We start from the raw sequence: 19,795 nt of genomic DNA, 5'->3' as shown, positions 1-19,795 counted from the left end.
GGTCCACCTTGAACAAGTGCACAGGCCCTCTCTGCATTTGTTTAGGTATTAATTTCTCTCATGATTTTAAGTTATTGTTTCTACCCTTATTTTCCCTGAGCCTAACTTCTACCATACGTTTTTTTTTAATTTTGTTTTTCTTTGAGACCGAGTCTCACTCTGTTACCCAGGCTGGAGTGTAGTGGCGAGATCTCGGCTCGCTGCAGCCTTGCCCTCCTGGGTTCAAGTGATTCTTGTGCCTCAGCCTCTCAAGTAGCTGGGACTATAGGCACACACCACCATGCCCAGCTAATTTTTGTATTTTTAGTAGAAACGGGGTTTCACCATGTTGGCCAGGCTGGTCTCAAACTCCTGACCTCAAGTGATCTGCCCACCTCAGCCTCCCAAAGTGCTGGGATTACAGGCGTGAATCACCGAGCCCGGCCCCATATGTGTTTTTTATTATGTATTATAGTGCTCTTTCAGCTTTTCTTCCCAAGTTTTCTAAACACCAATGGGGAATATAGTTTCGCCTCAGAAGGTTTTGAGAGTAAAGGCAAGGTAGCCTGCCTTAAATGAAACACCTTTGGGTCCCCTTTTATCTATTTAATGTAAAAATGGATTTCCCCCAAAGTTTTCAGGGAAAATCAATATTCCATGAAGATATACTGTATATATCCAGTGGCTATATCTTCTGAAGTAGGATTGCTTATGTAGGGGTAAAATTCCTATGAAAAATACCTTAAATTTAAATTACTCATACATCACAGTGCAACTTAGTATCGGCTCCTAGTAAGTCTAGCACAGCCGCTTTATTCTCCAGTTGAAAGTGTTCGCTCTTCCTTCATTTGAATGCCATATGATATAATTGGCTCTCATTTAGGAACTATGTTATATTAAAATTACATTATCCAAAGATAGTATAAAGAACAGTAACATCACAGTCATCATGCTGAGAGGCCAGGGGACCCTAAGACCACCATTCATTCTGGTGCATATATTCACATCGTAAAATGCTGGGTGCAGTTGCTCACACTAAATTATTTTCCTGTTCATTTTGTTTTGGTTGAGTTCATATAGCTGAGTTTGAGTAAGTCGACCACTAGTAAGATGTCACTGGACTGGACACCACTGTTACATCTTTTGGGTATGCATGCCCTAGTTTGAAAAGCACCTCTGTACTTAGTTTTGTCACTTAAATGGAAAAGATTTCAATCTAGCCCCACACTTCTTACCAGTGATGACACATGAAGTATCAATATACTTGATTTCTTATGTTTCTCCTTTAATATTCATTTCTGTTTCATTACAATTAAGCATGAATATATGTAGTAACACTATCATTTTAGCACAAAGAAAATATAATGCCCTTTTAAAGTTTAGTACATATTTTCAGAAATGCCAACTTCAGGTAAATCCACAGAACTTATAAATACCATAGTTTTGCTATTGATTTCAGTCTAAGACAAATTTCTTTTGTCAGAACCCAATAACCTAAGTGTGATTATGTGAAATGTATTGAATATTGCTTTCTGGGGGTGCTCGGGAGCTGCAACCCCAAGAGACATGGCCAGTTTTCTATGTTCTGGGAAAAAAGAAAAGAGAATTGCCCTCTGTCAGTCCTCTGAAAACACCAGCCATCCTCTTCCCTGAGTCCCATGGTGTTTGAATCTGCTCCGGCTCCTGTTTTATATCCCATCCTTCTCCATTTTGGTCAGAAATATTTTCTGTTACCCTGAGATTAGCTTGTACTCTAACAGAAAGAAAGAAAATTCCTGTTTAAGATTAGAAGTGGTTCACTTTTAGAATTATCTTTTTGCTAGTGCCAAAAGCTTAATTTATTGTTAAGAATAATGATTTTTTTTAATTTTGAAAATTTAATTTGTGTTCTTTAAAAGTAGGCAATGTGGAAAAGTACAAAGAGGAGAGTTTAAAATTATTCTAAATTCTATCAATAGAGCTAATCTTCAATAGTATTAGTTAAATGTCATTCCAGAGAGCATTCTCTTCACATATATATTAATATGAGAAAGAAAAAGTAGGCAGACAGACATAGCTTATACTATCATGAAAAAGACATTTTTCATTAAAAACATTGTTCATAAAATTATAAAACTTTTTTTTACCGTGTGTGTGTGTGTGCGTTCGTGTGTGTCTGTGTATTTGTTGTTGTTTTGAGATAGGGTCTCGCTCTGTCATTCTAGGCTGGAGTGCAATTAGTGCCATCATAGCTCAATGCAGCCTCAAACTCCTGGGTTCAAGTGTTCCTCCCACCTCAACCTGAGTAGCTGGGATTACAGACACACGCTACTATGCCCGGCTATTTTTTAAAAAAATTTTTTGTAGATGTGGAGTCTCACTGTGTTATCCAGGCTGGTCTCAAACACCTGGACTCAAGTGATTGTCTCACCTTGGCTTCCCAAAGTGCCAGGATTGCCATGCCTGGTAACACTATTTACTAAAAGATCTAAGAAAAAAGTTATGAAAATTCTAGATTCAAATTATGTTTACCTATATTTTCATTTTACATAACATCTCTTAACTCTATTAAGGACATTTAGACAATACTCTTAATTCTATTAAGGAAATTAGTATCTCTTCCCTCACTCCTATTTTTAAATTGTTATTAATTTATTATTGTTCATAGCATCTATAATATAGTCTATGACCATAATTACCATAATTGTTTAGTCTTAATATTATATTTTAATGGATTTAGTGCCCACCATGGGCATTTTTATTATGACTTCTCCATTCCTGAGTTCTTTATTTTGATGTATTTCATTTGGCTGAGTTTCTGACAGCTTGTGTTTCTCAAGGTCACATAAGCATTATACATGAAGTTCTTTCACATTTGGTGATGTCTACCTTTTGCCTTATTGTAGTATTGAAATGACCTCTTGGGTGGGTATGATATCCTCGAACATACTCTCTTTGCCTCAGACCTTTATAGTATTGCTTCATTGCCTTCTTACTTTGGATATTGCTGTGGAGAAGTCTAAACTCAGGCTGAGTTTTTACTACTTTGTAGATAATTTTTTTGGTCTGGATCTCTGAAGTATTATTTTTGTAACCAAGAAATTTCTCAGTTTTAGTCATTCACTATCAGTTGTTATGTGGAACACAGTGTATTCTTTCTTTTTTTTGTTGTTTTGTTTACTCAAAAAATTAAATCATTGTTGCAACTACAGTATATGCTAAATTTATATACATATACACACACACACATATATAGTCAAAGATAGCTCATGTTTAAATACAAATAAGATCTTTACTTTTCTTTTTCTTTTTTTTTAATTAATTTTGCACAGTGTATTCTTTCAGTGCAGATTTAGTTTTTTCATTTCAGGTTTCTGTTCCATGTTGTGTCCCCGACATTGGACATAACAGTTATCCTTATGTTGGGTTGTCTTTGTTTTCCATAGTATCTTCCAGTTGCCTTAATCTTTGACTTTCCCGCTGGATGCAATGGGTGGTTTCCTTTTGTTTCCTTGCTTTCTTGTATTCTGTTTGTGTTGTTGCCATGTCTCTTCATCTTGTTGAAGTGTTAGCAGTTCTGTCCAGCAATTTTATTTGCTCTGATAGAGGTATTACCAAATTCTCCCTGCCTGCATTTCCACAGTATTGAAGATTCAGTTGTTTTCCCCTCTGAGCTACAATTTAAGGATTTGAGTTTTTCTGTTTTACACATTTTTCTACACCCTGAGGACATGGGGGTACAGGTTAGGAGAGTGTATGGTTATGAAAACATTATAAAGCCTCAGTCATTAAAATTTACATATTGATATAGGAAGATCTTCAGGATAAATTTTAAGGGAAGAAAAGCAAGGTATAGAAGAATGTGTATAAAATGCTTCCTTTATATAAAAAATTGAAAAAAGAATGTATATAAATATGTCTTTATACATTCACCTGCATATTTGCTTTATATACTTTATCTCTGAATGCTAGACAAGGAATTAATAATTAGTTACCTGTGGAAAAGGGACCTGGGTAGTGATGGGATTGGGAGGGAAAATTTTCTCTGTGTATCTTTTTGTACTTCTTGAATCTTTTTTTTTTTTTTTTTTTTGAGACGGAGTCTCGCTCTGTCGCTCAGGCGGGAGTGCAGTGGCGCAATCTTGGCTCACTGTAAGCTCCGCCTCCCAGGTTCATGCCATTCTCCTGCCTCAGCCTCCAGAGTAGCTGGGACTACAGGCGCCCGCCACCACGCCCGGCTAATTTTTTGTATTTTTTTTAGTAGAGACGGGGTTTCACCGTGGTCTCGGTCTCCTGACCTTGTGATCCACCAGCCTCGGCCTCCCAAAGTGCTGGGATTACAGGCGTGAGCCACCGCGCCCGGCCACTTCTTGAATCTTAAGCAACATGAATGAACTATGTATTAAATATGTGGGCACTGCTTTCTGTTCTGAGATTTAATTGCCCTGTTGTAGGATTCCTCAACCCTGAAGGAAATGTCCCTGGTTCCCACAGAGAATTCTGTATCAGTCTCCGACTCAGTGTGGGGCCTGGAAGGCTCAGCATGGATGAGGTGGCTCCTAGTTAGTCACTTCCCCCACTTCACCATTGCTGTTCAGCCTCCAGTTCTGTCACACACTAGCCAGAAATTTGTATTTCTCTCCAAATCTGGCTCATTAATGAACATTCAGGATTTTGTTGATTCACCAATATTACTTTTGGGGGAAGAGACTGTGCCATAATCTCTTTCTTGTCCTGACTAGCATGTTTTAAAATACATGACATTAAGTTGTACCTATTCCTTTTTGGTTGCTGCTGGTAATTTTTGTAGTTGTTGCTGTTGTTGTGATTTAATGTTACTACTTTTGATTCAGTATATTTTGTATTTGGTTAGGGAGATTGTGTGATCTGATTTATCTTGTTACCATGTTAGCCTGCTGCACACCTAGGCCATATGGTCTAGCTTGTTGCTTCTAGGCTATAAGCCTCTACAGCAGGTAACTGGACTGTACGGCAGGTATAGCACAGTGGTATTTGTGTATCTACACATAGAAAAGGCACAGTAAAATTATGGTATACAAGATTTAAAATGGCAGTTACCATGAATGGAGCTTGCAGGACTGGAAGTTGCTCTGGATGAATCATTGAGTGGTGAGGGAATGTGAAGGCCTAGGACATTGCTGTGCACTACTGTAGACTTTATGAACCCTGTACACTTAGGCTACTAAATTTATAAAATATATTTTTCTTTCTGCAATAATAAATTAACCTGAGCTTATTGTAACCTTCTTACTTTATAAGCTTAATTTTCTTTAACATTTTTGCTTTTTGTAAAGCTCTTAGCTTAAAACACAAACACATTGTATAGCTGTACAGAAATACTTTACGTCCTTATTCTATAAGCTTTCTCCTATTTTTAATTTCTTTTTTTACTCTTTAAAACTTTTTTGTTAAAAACTAACACTCACACACACACACAAGCCTACGTCTACATAGGGACAGGATCATCACTATCACTGTCTTCCTCCTCTACATCGTGTCCCACTGGAAGGTCTTCAGGGGCAGTAACACACATGGAGCTGCCATCTCCTATAACAATGCCCTTCTCCTGGAATACCTCCTGAAGGACCTGCCTAAATCTGTTTTACACTTAACTTTTTTTTAAGTAAGTAGGATTATACTCTAAAGTAACAATAAAAATTATAGTATAGTAAATACATAAACCAGTTACATAGTCATTTATTATCATTATCAAGTATTATGTACTGTATATAATGTACTGTGCTATATTTTATATGACTTTTATATGACATGCTATATTTTTATATGACTATTTTTATATGACCAGCAGCATACTAGATTTGTTTATACCAGCACCATCAGAAACATATGAGTAATGAGTTGCATTATAATGTTAACAATGGACATTACTAGGTAACGGGAATTTTTCAGCTCCATTATAGTCTTACGGGACCATCATCATATATGCAGTACATCGTTATCCGAAATGCCATTGTGTGGTGCTTGACGGTACTCAACTGTCAACCTGGTCTTTGTCAGGTATAGCCAGTCTCCCAACTTCACTAACCTGCCCCATCTGAAGGTTGCACCAGGCGGGGAGGATTTCTAGTGCTGCTCAGCTTTGCAGGGCTCAGTGGTTTGGGGAGTCCTCAGAGCACCCTCATTCTGGGGAAGCAAGCAACCAATTGCCAGATCCCCTTTATACAGCTTTTGCTTAACACACACACACACACACACACACACACACACCCCGCTATGTTTCTTTTATCTGCCAGTGTTTTTGCTTCAAAAGTTCATTGCCCTTTCAACATAAATTCCCATAACTATTTCTCAAGTTATAATCTTGCCTTGCCAAAGATTTGCACTGCTGACAGAGATATCTTTCTGAAACCAAGACGTAATCATGCCGTCCTTCTGTTTACAAATGTTTGGTCACCCCTCATCACCTTCAGGAAAAAGTCTTATTTTTGAGAACTACGCTAAAACATATCAGTCATAGCCTGGGAGTGTGAGCTCACCAGGGACACTGTCTTCCTTTTGCATCCCCAGTGTGGAGAGTGGTATCTGGCACAGAGTAGGTGCTCTACAAATATTAACAAATAGTAGATGTCTGGTACATCTTTTTTTGAATGAATTTTAGGCTAGTGAGAGTTTACTAGTAAGATTCCAGAATCTCTCTATCATCTGTAAACAACCAATTTAAGTAGCCAACAACAAAAATATCTGTAGTTTGGGTTTTAACATGCTATGCCATTGTGTTCAAATAAGAAGTAATGGCATATAAATGCAAAAACAGTGGGATTGACTGCAAGAAGTGCCAAAAAGAAAGAGGATCTATCTGCCAGGCACATGCCTGTAATTCCAGCACTTTGGGATGCTGAGGCGGACAGATCACTTGAGCTTAGGAGTTTGAGATCAGCCTGGGCATCATGGCGAAACCCTGTCTCTGCTAAAAATACAAAAATTAGCTGGGCGTGGTGGCACATGCCTGTAGTCCCAGCTACTTGGGAGTCTGAGGCAGAAGAATGGCTTGAACCCAGGAGGTCGAGGCTGCAGTGAGCCATGATTGTGCCACTGTACTCTAGTCTGGGCAACAGAGTAAGACCATGTCTAATCAAAGAGAGAATCTAGTCTGTCTTGTCTATCTATATTCCACATTCTACAAGGATTTGTGGTAGCTCATACACAAAATATCACACTATAGTATGCTTCAGATCTGGCGTGAAGGTTTCTGGCTACCAAGTTAAAGAGGGTGACTGAGTTATATAATTCTTATTATTGGAAAGGAGCAAACATTTCTTAACATTGAGCTCTAAAACAAATTTCCTACCTCCATGAGAGGGTTTGAGTGATAGGATGGACATTATACTGTATACTATTCCTATGCCAAATAAGGTAATATTAATACTTTTTGACAGGTTTTTTTTTTTTTTTTTTTTTGAGATAGAGTCTCACTCTATCACCCTGGCTGGAGTGCAGTGGCGCGTTTTCAGCTCACTGCAAACTCCACCTCCTGGGTTTGAGAGATCTCCTGCCTCAGCCTCCCGAGTAGCTGGGATTACAGGCGCCTGCCACCACGTCTGGCTGATTTTTGTATTTTTAGTAGAGACGGGGTTTCACCACGTTGGCCAGGTTGGTCTCGAACTGCGGACCTCAGGTGATCTGCCCACCTCAGCCTCCCAAAGTGCTGGGATTACAGGCATGAGCCACTGCGCCTAGCCTTTTTTGACAGTTTCTTATGAAATTCACCTGATAATAATGATAAGCCCAACTTGGTGATGCCAGTTCTGTTCAGAGCTAAGATAATGCCCATCTATGTGGCCTTCTGTTCTTTAGCTTAAATTCAGGGATAGAGCTCTTGGCCTTTTGACTGGTCCAGCAGAGCAGGCATTTTGAGATTGTGCTGTCAGGTGAGGGCCTGAACTGCTGTTTGCTGGGTGACTGGTTGAAGTAGTTGTCTATGCTACAGAGAAACTAAGTGACAGTTGGTCTGAATGACATGATTTGGGGAAAATTAAGGTGTCTAAGTAGGCGAGTTCACTGGATAGAGACGGTAGGAGCACCTGCAGGCAAGGCTAGAAACATCTTGACAGCTACATCAATTAGAAAGTATTGATCAGCTTTTTGTTCACCAGTTATTAAGATTTAAATTTACTGCCAAGGGTATGCTAAGACAGGCACTTTTGTATATTGCTGGTGGGAGTATAAATTGATAATAAACTTCTTGGAAAGCAATTTGGCAATACATTTCAACAGCCTTAAAAACATTCATGCCATTTGACCTAGTACTTCTGGGAAAATGTCCCAAGGAAATAATCCTTTTTTTAAAAAAAGGTCTAAGCCTCAAATTTTGAGTGTTATTTGTAATGCTTCATTACTTCATTTATAGTATCAAGAAATTCAAGGCAATTTAAATGTCCAATAGAAGGAGAATAAACAAACATATTCACTCAAAGGAATATCATGATTTAAGCTAAAATCTTTTGAAGAAGAGAAGGAAAATTCTTAAAATGTTAAATGAGAAAAGCAAAAGACAATATAAACAGTAGAAGTTAAACTGGTTTAAAATATGCTTAGAGGAAAAGACTGGTGAGAAATACACTAAATAAATCATTTTGTGTGTGTGTGGATACTAAAGCATTTTTAAGAAAAACACTGTTGACCAGGTTTGGTGGCTCACTCACACCTGTAATCTCAGCACTTTGGGAGGCCGAGGCAGCGGGTGGATGACCTGAGGTCAATTTCAGATGACCTGAAACTCCGCCTCTAACAAAAATACAAAAATTAGCCAGGCATGGTGGTGCATGCCTATAATCCCAGCTACTCAGGAGGCTGAGGCACAAGAATCACTTGAACCTGGGAGGCGGAGGTTGCAGTGAGCCAAGATTGTCTTGTTCTATCGCCACTGCACTCCTCCAGCCTGGGCGATAGAACAAGACTGTCTCAAAAAAAGAAAAGAAAAGAAAAACACTGTTAATTTATGTACGGCATTTTTGAAAGGGAGACAAATACAAATTTATATTCCCTAGAGAAGGGTGATTTATAGTGGAGAGGGAATAATTAATAAACCTGTGTTCAGCTGAATTGCAGTTTTTGCCCCTAGACCTTCTAGTTCCATTTGTTTAAAGTTACTCTTAGCACCTGTAATCCCAGCACTTTGGGAGGCTGAGGCGGGCAGATCACGAGGTTGAGAGATCGAGACCATCCTGACCAACATGGTGAAACCCTGTCTCTACTAAAAACACAAAAATGAGCTGGGCATGGTAGCGCATGCCTATAATCCCAGCTACTCGGGAGACTGAGGTAGGAGAATCACTTGAACCCAGGAGGCAGGGATTGCAGTGAGCCGAAATCACGCCATTGCACTCCAGCCTGGGCGACAAGAGCGAAACTCTATCTGAGAAAAAAAACAACAAAAAAAGTTACTTTAGCTGGGCATGGGGGCTCACGCCTGTAATCTCAGCACTTTGGGAGGCCAAGGCAGGAGAATTGTGTGAGCCTAGGAGTTTGAAACCAGCCTGGGCAACATAGCAAGACCTTGTCTCTATAAAAACTTTAAAAAATTACCTGGGCAGGCCAGGCGCGGTGGCTCACGCCTGTAATCTCAGCACTTTGGGAGGCCGAGGCGGGCGGATCACGAGGTCAGGAGATCGAGACCATCCTGGCCAACATAGTGAAAGCCCATCTCTACTAAAAATATAAAAATTAGCCGGGCATGGTGGCGCATGCCTGTAATCCCAGCTACTCGGGAGGCAGAGGCAGGAGAACTCCTTCAACCATGGAGTTGGAGGTTGCAGTGAGCTGAGATTGCCCCACAGCACTCTAGCCTGGCGACAGAGAGAGACATCTTCAATATATGTTTGTTTTTTTTTTAGTTATCCATGTGTTTTATTAAATCTCTAAAGTTCAGTACTTCTAAAAGATGAGGTCCCTATATACATAATTCTTTGAGAAAATTAGATAGTTTTATAAATTATACTGGTTCCCATTATTTCATATTTTTTTCTTTTTTTTTATTATTATACTTTAGGTTTTAGGGTACATGTGCACAATGCGCAGGTTTGTTACATATGTATCCATGTGCCGTGTTGGTTTGCTGCACCCATTAAGTCGTCATTTAGCATTAGGTATATCTCCTAATGCTGTCCCTCGCCCCTCCCCCCAACCCACAACAGTCCCCACTGTGTGATGTTCCCCTTCCTGTGTCCATGAGTTCTCATTGTTCAATTCCCACCTATGAGTGAGAACATGCGGTGTTTGGTTTTTTGTCCTTGCGATAGTTTACTGAGAATGATGTTTTCCAGTTTCATCCATGTCCCTACAAAGGACATGAACTCATCATTTTTTATGGCTGCATAGTATTCCATGGTGTATATGTGCCACATTTTCTTAATCTAGTCTATCGTTGTTGGACATTTGGGTTGTTTCCAAGTCTTTGCTATTGTGAATAGTGCCGCAATAAACATACGTGTGCATGTGTCTTTATAGCAGCATGATTTATAGTCCTTTGGGTATATACCCAGTAATGGGATGGCTGGGTCAAATGGTATTTCTAGTTCTAGATCCCTGAGGAATCGCCACACTGACTTCCACAATGGTTGAACTAGTTTACAGTCCCACCAACAGTGTAAAAGTGTTCCTGTTTCTCCACATCCTCTCCAGCACCTGTTGTATCCTGACTTTTTAATGATGGCCATTCTAACTGGTGTGAGATGGTATCTCATTGTGGTTTTGATTTGCATTTCTCTGATGGCCAGTGATGATGAGCATTTTTTCATGTGTTTTGTGGCTGCATAAATGTCTTCTTTTGAGAAGTGTCTGTTCATGTCCTTTGCCCACTTTTTGATGGGGTTGTTTGTTTTTTTCTTGTAAATTTGTTTGAGTTCATTGTAGATTCTGGATATTAGCCCTTTCTCAGATGAGTAGGTTGCAAAAATTTTCTCCCATTCTGTAGGTTGCCTGTTCACTCTGATGGTAGTTTCTTTTACTGTGCAGAAGCTCTTTAGTTTGATTAGATCCCATTTGTCAATTTTGGCTTTTGTTGCCATTGCTTTTGGTGTTTTAGACATGAAGTCCTTGCCCACACCTATGTCCTGAATGGTATTGCCTAGGCTTTCTTCTAGGGTTTTTATGATTTTAGGTCTAACATGTAAGTCTTTAATCCATCTTGAATTAATTTTTGTATAAGGTGTAAGGAAGGGATCCAGTTTCAGCTTTCTACATATGGCTAGCCAGTTTTCCCAGCACCATTTATTAAATAGGGAATCCTTTCCCCATTGCTTGTTTTTGTCAGGTTTGTCAAAGATCACATAGTTGTAGATATGCGGCATTATTTCTGAGGCCTCTGTTCTGTTCCATTGATCTATATCTCTGTTGTGGTACCAGTACCATGCTGTTTTGGTTACTGTAGCCTTGTAGTATAGTTTGAAGTCAGGTAGCGTGATGCCTCCAGCTTTGTTCTTTTGGCTTAGGATTGACTTGGCGATATGGGCTCTTTTTTGGTTCCATATGAACTTTAAAGTAGTTTTTTCCAATTCTGTGAAGAAAGTCATTGGTAGCTTGATGGGGATGGCATTGAATCTATAAATTACCTTGGGCAGTATGGCCATTTTCACGATATTGATTCTTCCAACCCATGAGCATGGAATGTTCTTCCATTTGTTTGTATCCTCTTTTATTTCATTGAGCAGTGGTTTGTAGTTCTCCTTGAAGAGGTCCTTCACATCCCTTGTAAGTTGGATTCCTAGGTATTTTATTCTGTTTGAAGCAATTGTGAATGGGAGTTCACTCATGATTTGGCTCTCTGTTTGTCTGTGATTGGTGTACAAGAATGCTTGTGATTTTTGTACATTGATTTTGTATCCTGAGACTTTGCTGAAGTTGCTAATCAGCTTAAGGAGATTTTGGGCTGAGACAATGGGGTTTTCTAGATATACAATCATGTCATCTGCAAACAGGAACAATTTGACTTCTTCTTTTCCTAATTGAATACCCTTTATTTCCTTCTCCTGCCTGATTGCCCTGGCCAGAACTTCCAGCACTATGTTGAATAGGAGCGGTGAGAGAGGGCATCCCTGTCTTGTGCCAGTTTTCAAAGGGAATGCTTCCAGTTTTTGCCCATTCAGTATGATATTGGCTGTGGGTTTGTCATAGATAGCTCTTATTATTTTGAGATATGTCCCATCAATACCTAATTTATTAAGAGTTTTTAGCATGAAGGGTTGTTGAATTTTGTCAAAGGCCTTTTCTGCGTCTATTGAGATAATCATGTGGTTTTTGTCTTTGGTTCTGTTTATATGCTGGATTACATTTATTGATTTGCATATGTTGAACCAGCCTTGCATCCCAGGGATGAAGCCCACTTGATCATGGTGTATAAGTTTTTTGATGTGCTGCTGGATTCGGTTTGCCAGTATTTTATTGAGCATTTTTGCATCAATGTTCATCAAGGATATTGGTCTGAAATTCTCTTTTTTGGTTATGTCTCTGCCAGGCTTTGGTATCAGGATGATGCTGACCTCATAAAATGTGTTAGGGAGGATTCCCTCTTTTTCTATCGATTGGAATAGTTTCAGAAGGAATGGTACCAGTTCCTCCTTGTACCTCTGGTAGAATTCGGCTGTGAATCCATCAGGTCCTGGACTCTTTTGGGTTGGTAAGCTATTGATTATTGCCACAATTTCAGAGCCTGTTATTGGTCTATTCAGAGATTCAACTTCTTCCTGGTTTAGTCTTGGGAGGGTGTATTTGTCGAGGAATTTATCCATTTCTTCTAGATTTTCTAGTTTATTTGCGTAGAGGTATTTGTAGTATTCTCTGATGGTAGATTGTATTTCTGTGGGATTGGTGGTGATAACCCCTTTTTCAATTTTTATTGCATCTATTTGATTCTTCTCTTTTTTCTTCTTTATTAGTCTTGCTAGCGGTCTATCAATTTTGTTGATCTTTTCAAAAAACCAGCTCCTGGACTCATTAATTTTTTGAAGGGTTTTTTGTGTCTCTATTTCCTTCAGTTCTGCTCTGATTTTAGTTATTTCTAGCCTTCTGCTAGCTTTTGAATGTGTTTGCTCTTGCTTTTCTATTTCTTTCTTTTTTTTTTTTTTTTTTGAGACGGAGTCTCGCTCTGTCGCCCAGGCTGGAGTGCAGTGGCGCGATCTCGGCTCACTGCAAGCTCCACCTCCTGGGTTCACGCCATTCTCCTGCCTCAGCCTCTCCGAGTAGCTGGGACTACAGGCGCCCGCCACCACGCCCGGCTAATTTTTTTTTGTATTTTTAGTAGAGACGGGGTTTCACCGTGGTCTCGATCTCCTGACCTCGTGATCCGCCCGCATCGGCCTCCCAAAGTGCTGGGATTACAAGCATGAGCCACTGCGCCCGGCCACTTTTCTATTTCTTTTAATTGTGATGTTAGGGTGTCAGTTTTGGATCTTTCCTGCTTTCTCTTGTGGGCATTTAGTGCTATAAATTTCCCTCTACACACTGCTTTGAATGTGTCCCAGAGATTCTGGTATGTTGTGTCTTTGTTCTCGTTGGTTTCAAAGAACATCTTTATTTCTGCCTTCATTTCATTATGTACCCAGTAGTCATTCAGGAGCAGGTTGTTCAGTTTCCATGTAGTTGAGCGGTTTTGAGTGAGTTTCTTAATCCTGAGTTCTAGTTGGATTGCGCTGTGGTCTGAGAGACAGTTTGTTATAATTTCTGTTCTTTTACATTTGCTGAGGAGAGCTTTACTTCCAACTATGTGGTCAATTTTGGAATAGGTGTGGTGTGGTGCTGAAAAAAATGTATATTCTGTTGATTTGGGGTGGAGAGTTCTGTAGATGTCTATTAGGTCCACTCTGTGCAGAGCTGAGTTCAATTCCTGGATATCCTTGTTAACTTTCTGTCTCGTTGATCTGACTAATGTTGACAGTGGGGTGTTAAAATCTCCCATTATTATTGTGTGGGAGTTTAAGTCCCTTTGTAGGTCACTCAGGACTTGCTTTATGAATCTTGGTGCTCCTGTGTTGGGTGCATATATATTTAGGATAGTTAGCTCTTCTTGTTGAATTGATCCCTTTACCATTATGTAATGGCCTTCTTTGTCTCTTTTGATCTTTGTTGGTTTAAAGTCTGTTTTATCAGAGACTAGGATTGCAACCCCTGCCTTTTTTTGTTTTCCATTTGCTGATAGATCTTCCTCCATCCCTTTATTTTGAGTCTATGTGTGTCTCTGCATGTGAGATGGGTTTCCTGAATACAGCACACTGATGGGTCTTGACTCCTTATCCAGTTTGCCAGTCTATGTCTTTTAATTGGAGCCTTTAGCCCATTTACATTTAAAGTTAATATTGTTATGTGTGAATTTGATCCTGTCATTATGAAGTTAGTTGGCTATTTTGCTCGTTGGTTGATGCAGTTTCTTCCCAGCCTCGATGGTCTTTACAATTTGGCATGTTTTTGCAGTGGCTGGTACCGGTTGTTCCTTTCCATGTTTAGTGCTTCCTTCAGGAGCTCTTTTAGGGCAGGCCTGCTGGTGACAAAATCACTCAGCATTTGCTTGTCTGTAGAGTATTTTATTTCTCCTTCACTTAAGAAGCTTAGTTTGGCTGCATATGAAATTCTGGGTTGAAAATTCTTTTCTTTAAGAATGTTGAATATCAGTCCCCACTCTCTCCTGGCTTGTAGAGTTTCTGCCGAGAGATCAGCTGTTAGTCTGATGGGCTTCCCTTTGTGGGTAACCTGATCCTTCTCTCTGGCTGCCCTTAACATTTTTTCCTTCATTTCAACTTTGGTGAATCTGACAATTATGTGTCTTGGAGTTGCTCTTGTCGAGGAGTATCTTTGTGGCGTTCTGTGTATTTCCTGAATCTGAATGTTGGCCTGCCTTGCTAGATTGGGGGAGTTCTCCTGGATAATATTCTGCAGAGTGTTTTCCAACTTGGTTCCATTCTCCCCGTCATTTTCAGGTACACCAATCAGACGTAGATTTGGTCTTTTCACATAGTCCCAAATTTCTTGGAGGCTTTGTTCGTTTCTTTTTATTCTTTTTTCTCTAAACTTCCCTTCTCACTTCATTTCATTCATTTCATCTTCCATCACTGATACCCTTTCTTCCAGTTGATCGCATCGGCTCCCGAGGCTTCTGCAATCTTCGCGTAGTTCTCGAAACTTGGCTTTCAGCTCCATCAGCTCCTTTAAGCCCTTCTCTCCATTGGGTATTCTAGTTATCCATTCGTCTAATTTTTTTTCAAAGTTTTTAACTTCTTTGCTATTGTTTTGAATTTCCTCCCGTAGCTCAGAGTAGTTTGATCGTCTGAAGCCTTCTTCTCTCAACTCGTCAAAGTCATCCTCCGTCCAGCTTTGTTCCGTTGCTGGTGAGGAACTGCATTCCTTTGGAGGAGGAGAGGTGCTCTTCTTTTTAGAGTTTCCAGTTTTTCTGCTCTGTTTTTTTCCCCATCTTTGTGGTTTTATCTACTTTTGGTCTTTGATGATGGTGATGTACAGATGGGTTTTTGGTGTGGTGGTCCTTTCTGTTTGTTAGTTTTCCTTCTACCAGACAGGACCCTCAGCTGCAGGTCTGTTGGAGTTTGCTAGAGGTCCACTCCAGACCCTGTTTGGCTGGGTGTCAGCAACAGTGGCTGCAGAACAGTGGATTTTCGTGAGACCACAAATTCAGCTGTCTGATAGTTCCTCTGGAATTTTTGTCTCAAGAGGAGTACCTGGCCATGTGAGGTGTCAATCTGTCCCTACTGGGGGGTGCCTCCCAGTTAGGCTGCTCAGGGGTCAGGGACCCACTTTAGGAGGCAGTCTGTCCGTTCTCAGATCTCCAGCTGCGTGCTGGGAGAACCACTACTCTCTTCAAAGCTGTCAGACAGGGACATTTAAGTCTGCAGAGGTTCCTGCTGAATTTTTGTTTGTCTGGGCCCTGCCCCCAGAGGTGGAGCCTACAGAGGCAGGCAGGCCTCCTTGAGCTGTGGTGGGCTCCACCCAAATCGAGCTTCCTGGCTGCTTTGTTTACCTAAGCAAGCCTGGGCAATGGCGGGTGCCCCTCCCCCAGCCTCGCTGCCACCTTGCAGTTTGATCTCAGACTGCTGTGCTAGCAATCAGCAAGATTCCGTGGGCATAGGACCCTCCAAGCCAGGTGCGGGACACAATCTCCTGGTGTGCCGTTTTCCAGGCCCGTTGGAAAAGCGCAGTATTAGGGTGGGACTGACCCGATTTTCCAGGTGCCGTCTGTTACCCCTTTCTTTGACTAGGAAAGGGAATTCCCTGACCCCTTGTGCTTCCCGAGTGAGGCAATGCCTCGCCCTGCTTCGGCTCGCACACAGTGCGCTGCACCAACTGTCCTGCACCCACTATTTGGCACTCCCTAATGAGATGAACGCGGTACCTCAAACGGAAATGCAGAAATCACCTGTCTTCTGTGCTGCTCACGCTGGGAGCTGTAGACTGGAGCTGTTCCTATTCGGCCATCTTGGCTCCACCCCCTGTTTGTTTGTTTTTTAAATTGGTTTCTAGAGGAAATCCACAACTACGTATTGTCCCATCTAAGTGTGATCTGGCTAAATATATTCACTAAATGTTTGACTTACTAATTAGCTTTGTTAGCTGTATTACACAATTATATAACCAGGTTTTGTAATTCATTTATACATTTATTTATGTATTTATTTACTTTTACTCATTTATGTATTCTGAGACAGGGCCTCACTCTGTCACCCAGGCTGGAGTGCAGTGGCATGATCACAGCTCACTGCAGCCTCAACCTCCCAAACTCAAGCAATCCTCTTGCCTCAGCCTCCCTAGAGCTGGGACTAGAGGCGTACGCTACCATGGCAAACTAATATGTTTTTTATTTTTAGTAGAAACAAGGTCTCACTATGTTGTGCAGGATGGTCTAGAACTCCTAGACTCAAGCAGTTCTCCTGCTTCAGCCTCCCAGAGTGTTGGGATTACAGGTGTGAGCCACTGCTCCTCGCCATTTATTTTTTTAGTAACAGCTTTGTTAAGATATAACTCACTGCCAGGTGTGGTGGCTCATGCCTGTAATCCCAGCACTTTGGGAATCCGAGACAGGCTGATCAGCTGAGGTCAGGAGTTCAAGACCAGCCCGGCCAATATGGTGAAGCCCTGTCTCTACCAAAAATACAAAAACTTAGCCAGCGATGGTCGCACATGCCTGTAGTCCCAGCTACTTGGGAGGCTGAGGCACAAGAATCACTTGAATCTGGGAGGTGGAGGTTGCAGTGAGCTGAGATTGCACCACTGCACTCTAGCCTGGGTGACAGAGTGAGACTCTGTCTCAAAAAATAAATAAATAAAATAATCAAAGATGATTCCAGTGTTACAACTCGAGGACATTGGGAGGATAATTGTGCCAGGGCTTGTAATGAACAAGGTGATTAAAAAAAAAAAGGTTTTAAAGACAGTCTTTTATGTTATGCTTGTTGGCAAAATATTCAAGTAGATAATAAAAGATACCTAACTTAACCATTAGATAGTGTATCAAGTCTGATGTCCATGAGCTTCCAGCACTCATTAGACGTGAATAGGATTGATTTCTCATCCTTTGTTTCCTATTTGTTTTGAAACCCATATTGTAAAATGAGTCTTATTTTAAAGATTAGATAGTGGTTTTGCTTTCTCCATCTATACAGTAAGTGTAAAAAATACTGTACTTGGTCAGTGGTTTTGAGAGGTTTAAGAAAGGTACCTGGATCCCATGGTTTTGTAATACCATTAAAAATATTATTGTTTTTAGGGAGAAAACTTTGTTTTAATGCGGACTACATTGAAAACTTAGTGTGTATAGCAATATAGACACCTTTCAGTTGCTCAAGATCGTTTTGGCTCTAAACATTTCAGTTGGAATGTTTTAGAAAATATATTATATATTGAAATTCAGTACAGTATATTTATTTATCCATCCTAAAATTTCTTTCAGGAATTGTTCCATCTTCTGTTGTCCTGACTTCTTTCCAGGTGATGTCAAGAGTTTTTCTAATATGGGCAGTAACACATAGCGTCAAAGAGGTAAGTGTTTATATGGACTAAAATAATGTCAACACTAACAAACACTAGTCAACTTTTCTGATTCACATGTTTGTTATGGCTAAAGAGTTCCAGGTCATGTCAATATAGCTGAGATAAAGCTCACATTCACTGTAGGAGCTGGGTTAGTAGTGGGAAACATATCCCAGATATGCAGTGTTGTTAAAGAGAAGACTGATTAAATGGTAAAGTCCTGTAATCTGAGTTCTCATGGAGGTTCAGGTGGTGTGGATGTGGTCTGCAACTCAGTTATATTTTTCTGATACCTTGTTCGTATCATGTTGCCCAGGCCGCTCTCGAACTCCTGAGCTCAAGCGATCTGCCTGCCTCAGTCTCCCAAAATTCTAGGATTTCAGGCATGAGCCACCACACCTGGCCCAAGTCATCATTTTAAACCTATACAGTAGTTCCCTCTTATCCTAGGGGAATACATTCCAAAACCCCCACTGGATACCAGAAACCGTGGATAGCACACAACCCGATTGCTGCTGACTGAAACACGTTTCTGTCTTCTACCCGCAAATGTAATGCCTTTTACATATTTACTAAGCATTTATCATGCCCTGTGGCTGCAACTTTTGCAGTTTGAGGTTCACCAGCAAAACTAGCACAAATTTCTTTTTCCTTCTTCACAATTTCACAAATAGAAGATTTGTTCCTACTGTAGGTCTTAGCAACTTTAGCATACAGTTTGTTTTGTTTCGTTATTAAGCTGAGAACTTTTACTGTCTTGCTTCAAGGAAGTTCTTTATGGCTCCTCTTTGGCATATCTGAATTGCCAGCATCACTACTCTTGCATTTTGGGGCTGTTTTTAAATAAAATAAGGGTTACTTGAACACAAGCACTGATAACCAAGTTAGCTACTAAGTGATTAATGGGCCAGTAGCATATACAGTGTGGATACACTGGACAAAGGGAAGATTTGTGTCCTAGGTGGGATAGAGTGGGACAGCATGAGATTTCATCATGCTGCTGAGAACAGTGCACAACTTAAGAATTAGGAATTGTTTCTTTCTGGAATTTTCCATTTAATATTTTTGGACTGTGGTTGACCAGGCGTAACAGAAACTACAGAAAGCGAAACTCCAGATAAACAAGGACTGTGATATTTCTTCCTCTCATACTTTTGTGTAGATACCATTTCCTTTTCATTTTAACCAACAACTCATAATTTTATCTTCCAATAGTCTCCAATGACCTAAAACTTCTTCCTAGTAGTAACTCATTTACATTCTTAAATAGATAATTATGTACTTTCAGTAATTAAGTGCTAGGTACATGAAGTCAAAGTATTGTTCACTATGAAATATCCAATCACTTTGCCAATATAGTCAAATATTAATTGTCCAGGTGCTAATCTACCAGTTGATAGATTCTTCATGGGCTCTGCTTCCTCCCTTCCACTTAGTGACCACTCCTCGGCTTATGAGCACATCTGCCAAAGCAGGTAGACAGGTACGTCAAAAATGCTTTACAACTCAAATCAAGCAATTCTATTAGTCAAGTTGCTGTTAGCAACATTTGCCAGGATTTCCTGGGTAGATCATTGAAACTGGTTGGCTTGCAAAGCTATTAAATGTCTCTGTGGACTATAGGTACATGGACTTGGTGTCATCCTCCATAACCATGCTGCCTGCCAGATGCAAAGGAGTTAACATGTAACAGACACTTTCACATACATTATCACATTTGAGCTTTACAGTAATTTGTTATATACTCATTACATTTCCATATTCAAAATTGTTTCTCTACAACCAGAGTGACTCAATTTCTGCTAACATTAACATATCATTTTCTTTACCT

General features: G+C 40.2%; 1 protein-coding gene across 1 annotated transcript in view; it reads left to right on the top strand.

The window, feature by feature from the left end:
- Positions 1-19,795, top strand: part of HACD2 (3-hydroxyacyl-CoA dehydratase 2) — a 104,705-nt gene that overhangs the window by 48,626 nt on the left and 36,284 nt on the right. The window contains exon 4 of the mRNA XM_030801790.1: positions 17,885-17,973. Within this exon, the coding sequence (XP_030657650.1) occupies positions 17,885-17,973 (89 nt within the window). The remainder of the gene's footprint in view (positions 1-17,884; positions 17,974-19,795) is intronic.

This window comes from Nomascus leucogenys, chromosome 21 (assembly GCF_006542625.1).
Source record: "Nomascus leucogenys isolate Asia chromosome 21, Asia_NLE_v1, whole genome shotgun sequence".
Lineage (NCBI taxonomy): Eukaryota > Metazoa > Chordata > Mammalia > Primates > Hylobatidae > Nomascus > Nomascus leucogenys.
The sequence above is the reverse complement of the archived record's forward strand: the minus strand, read 5'-3'. Positions and strand labels throughout refer to the sequence as shown.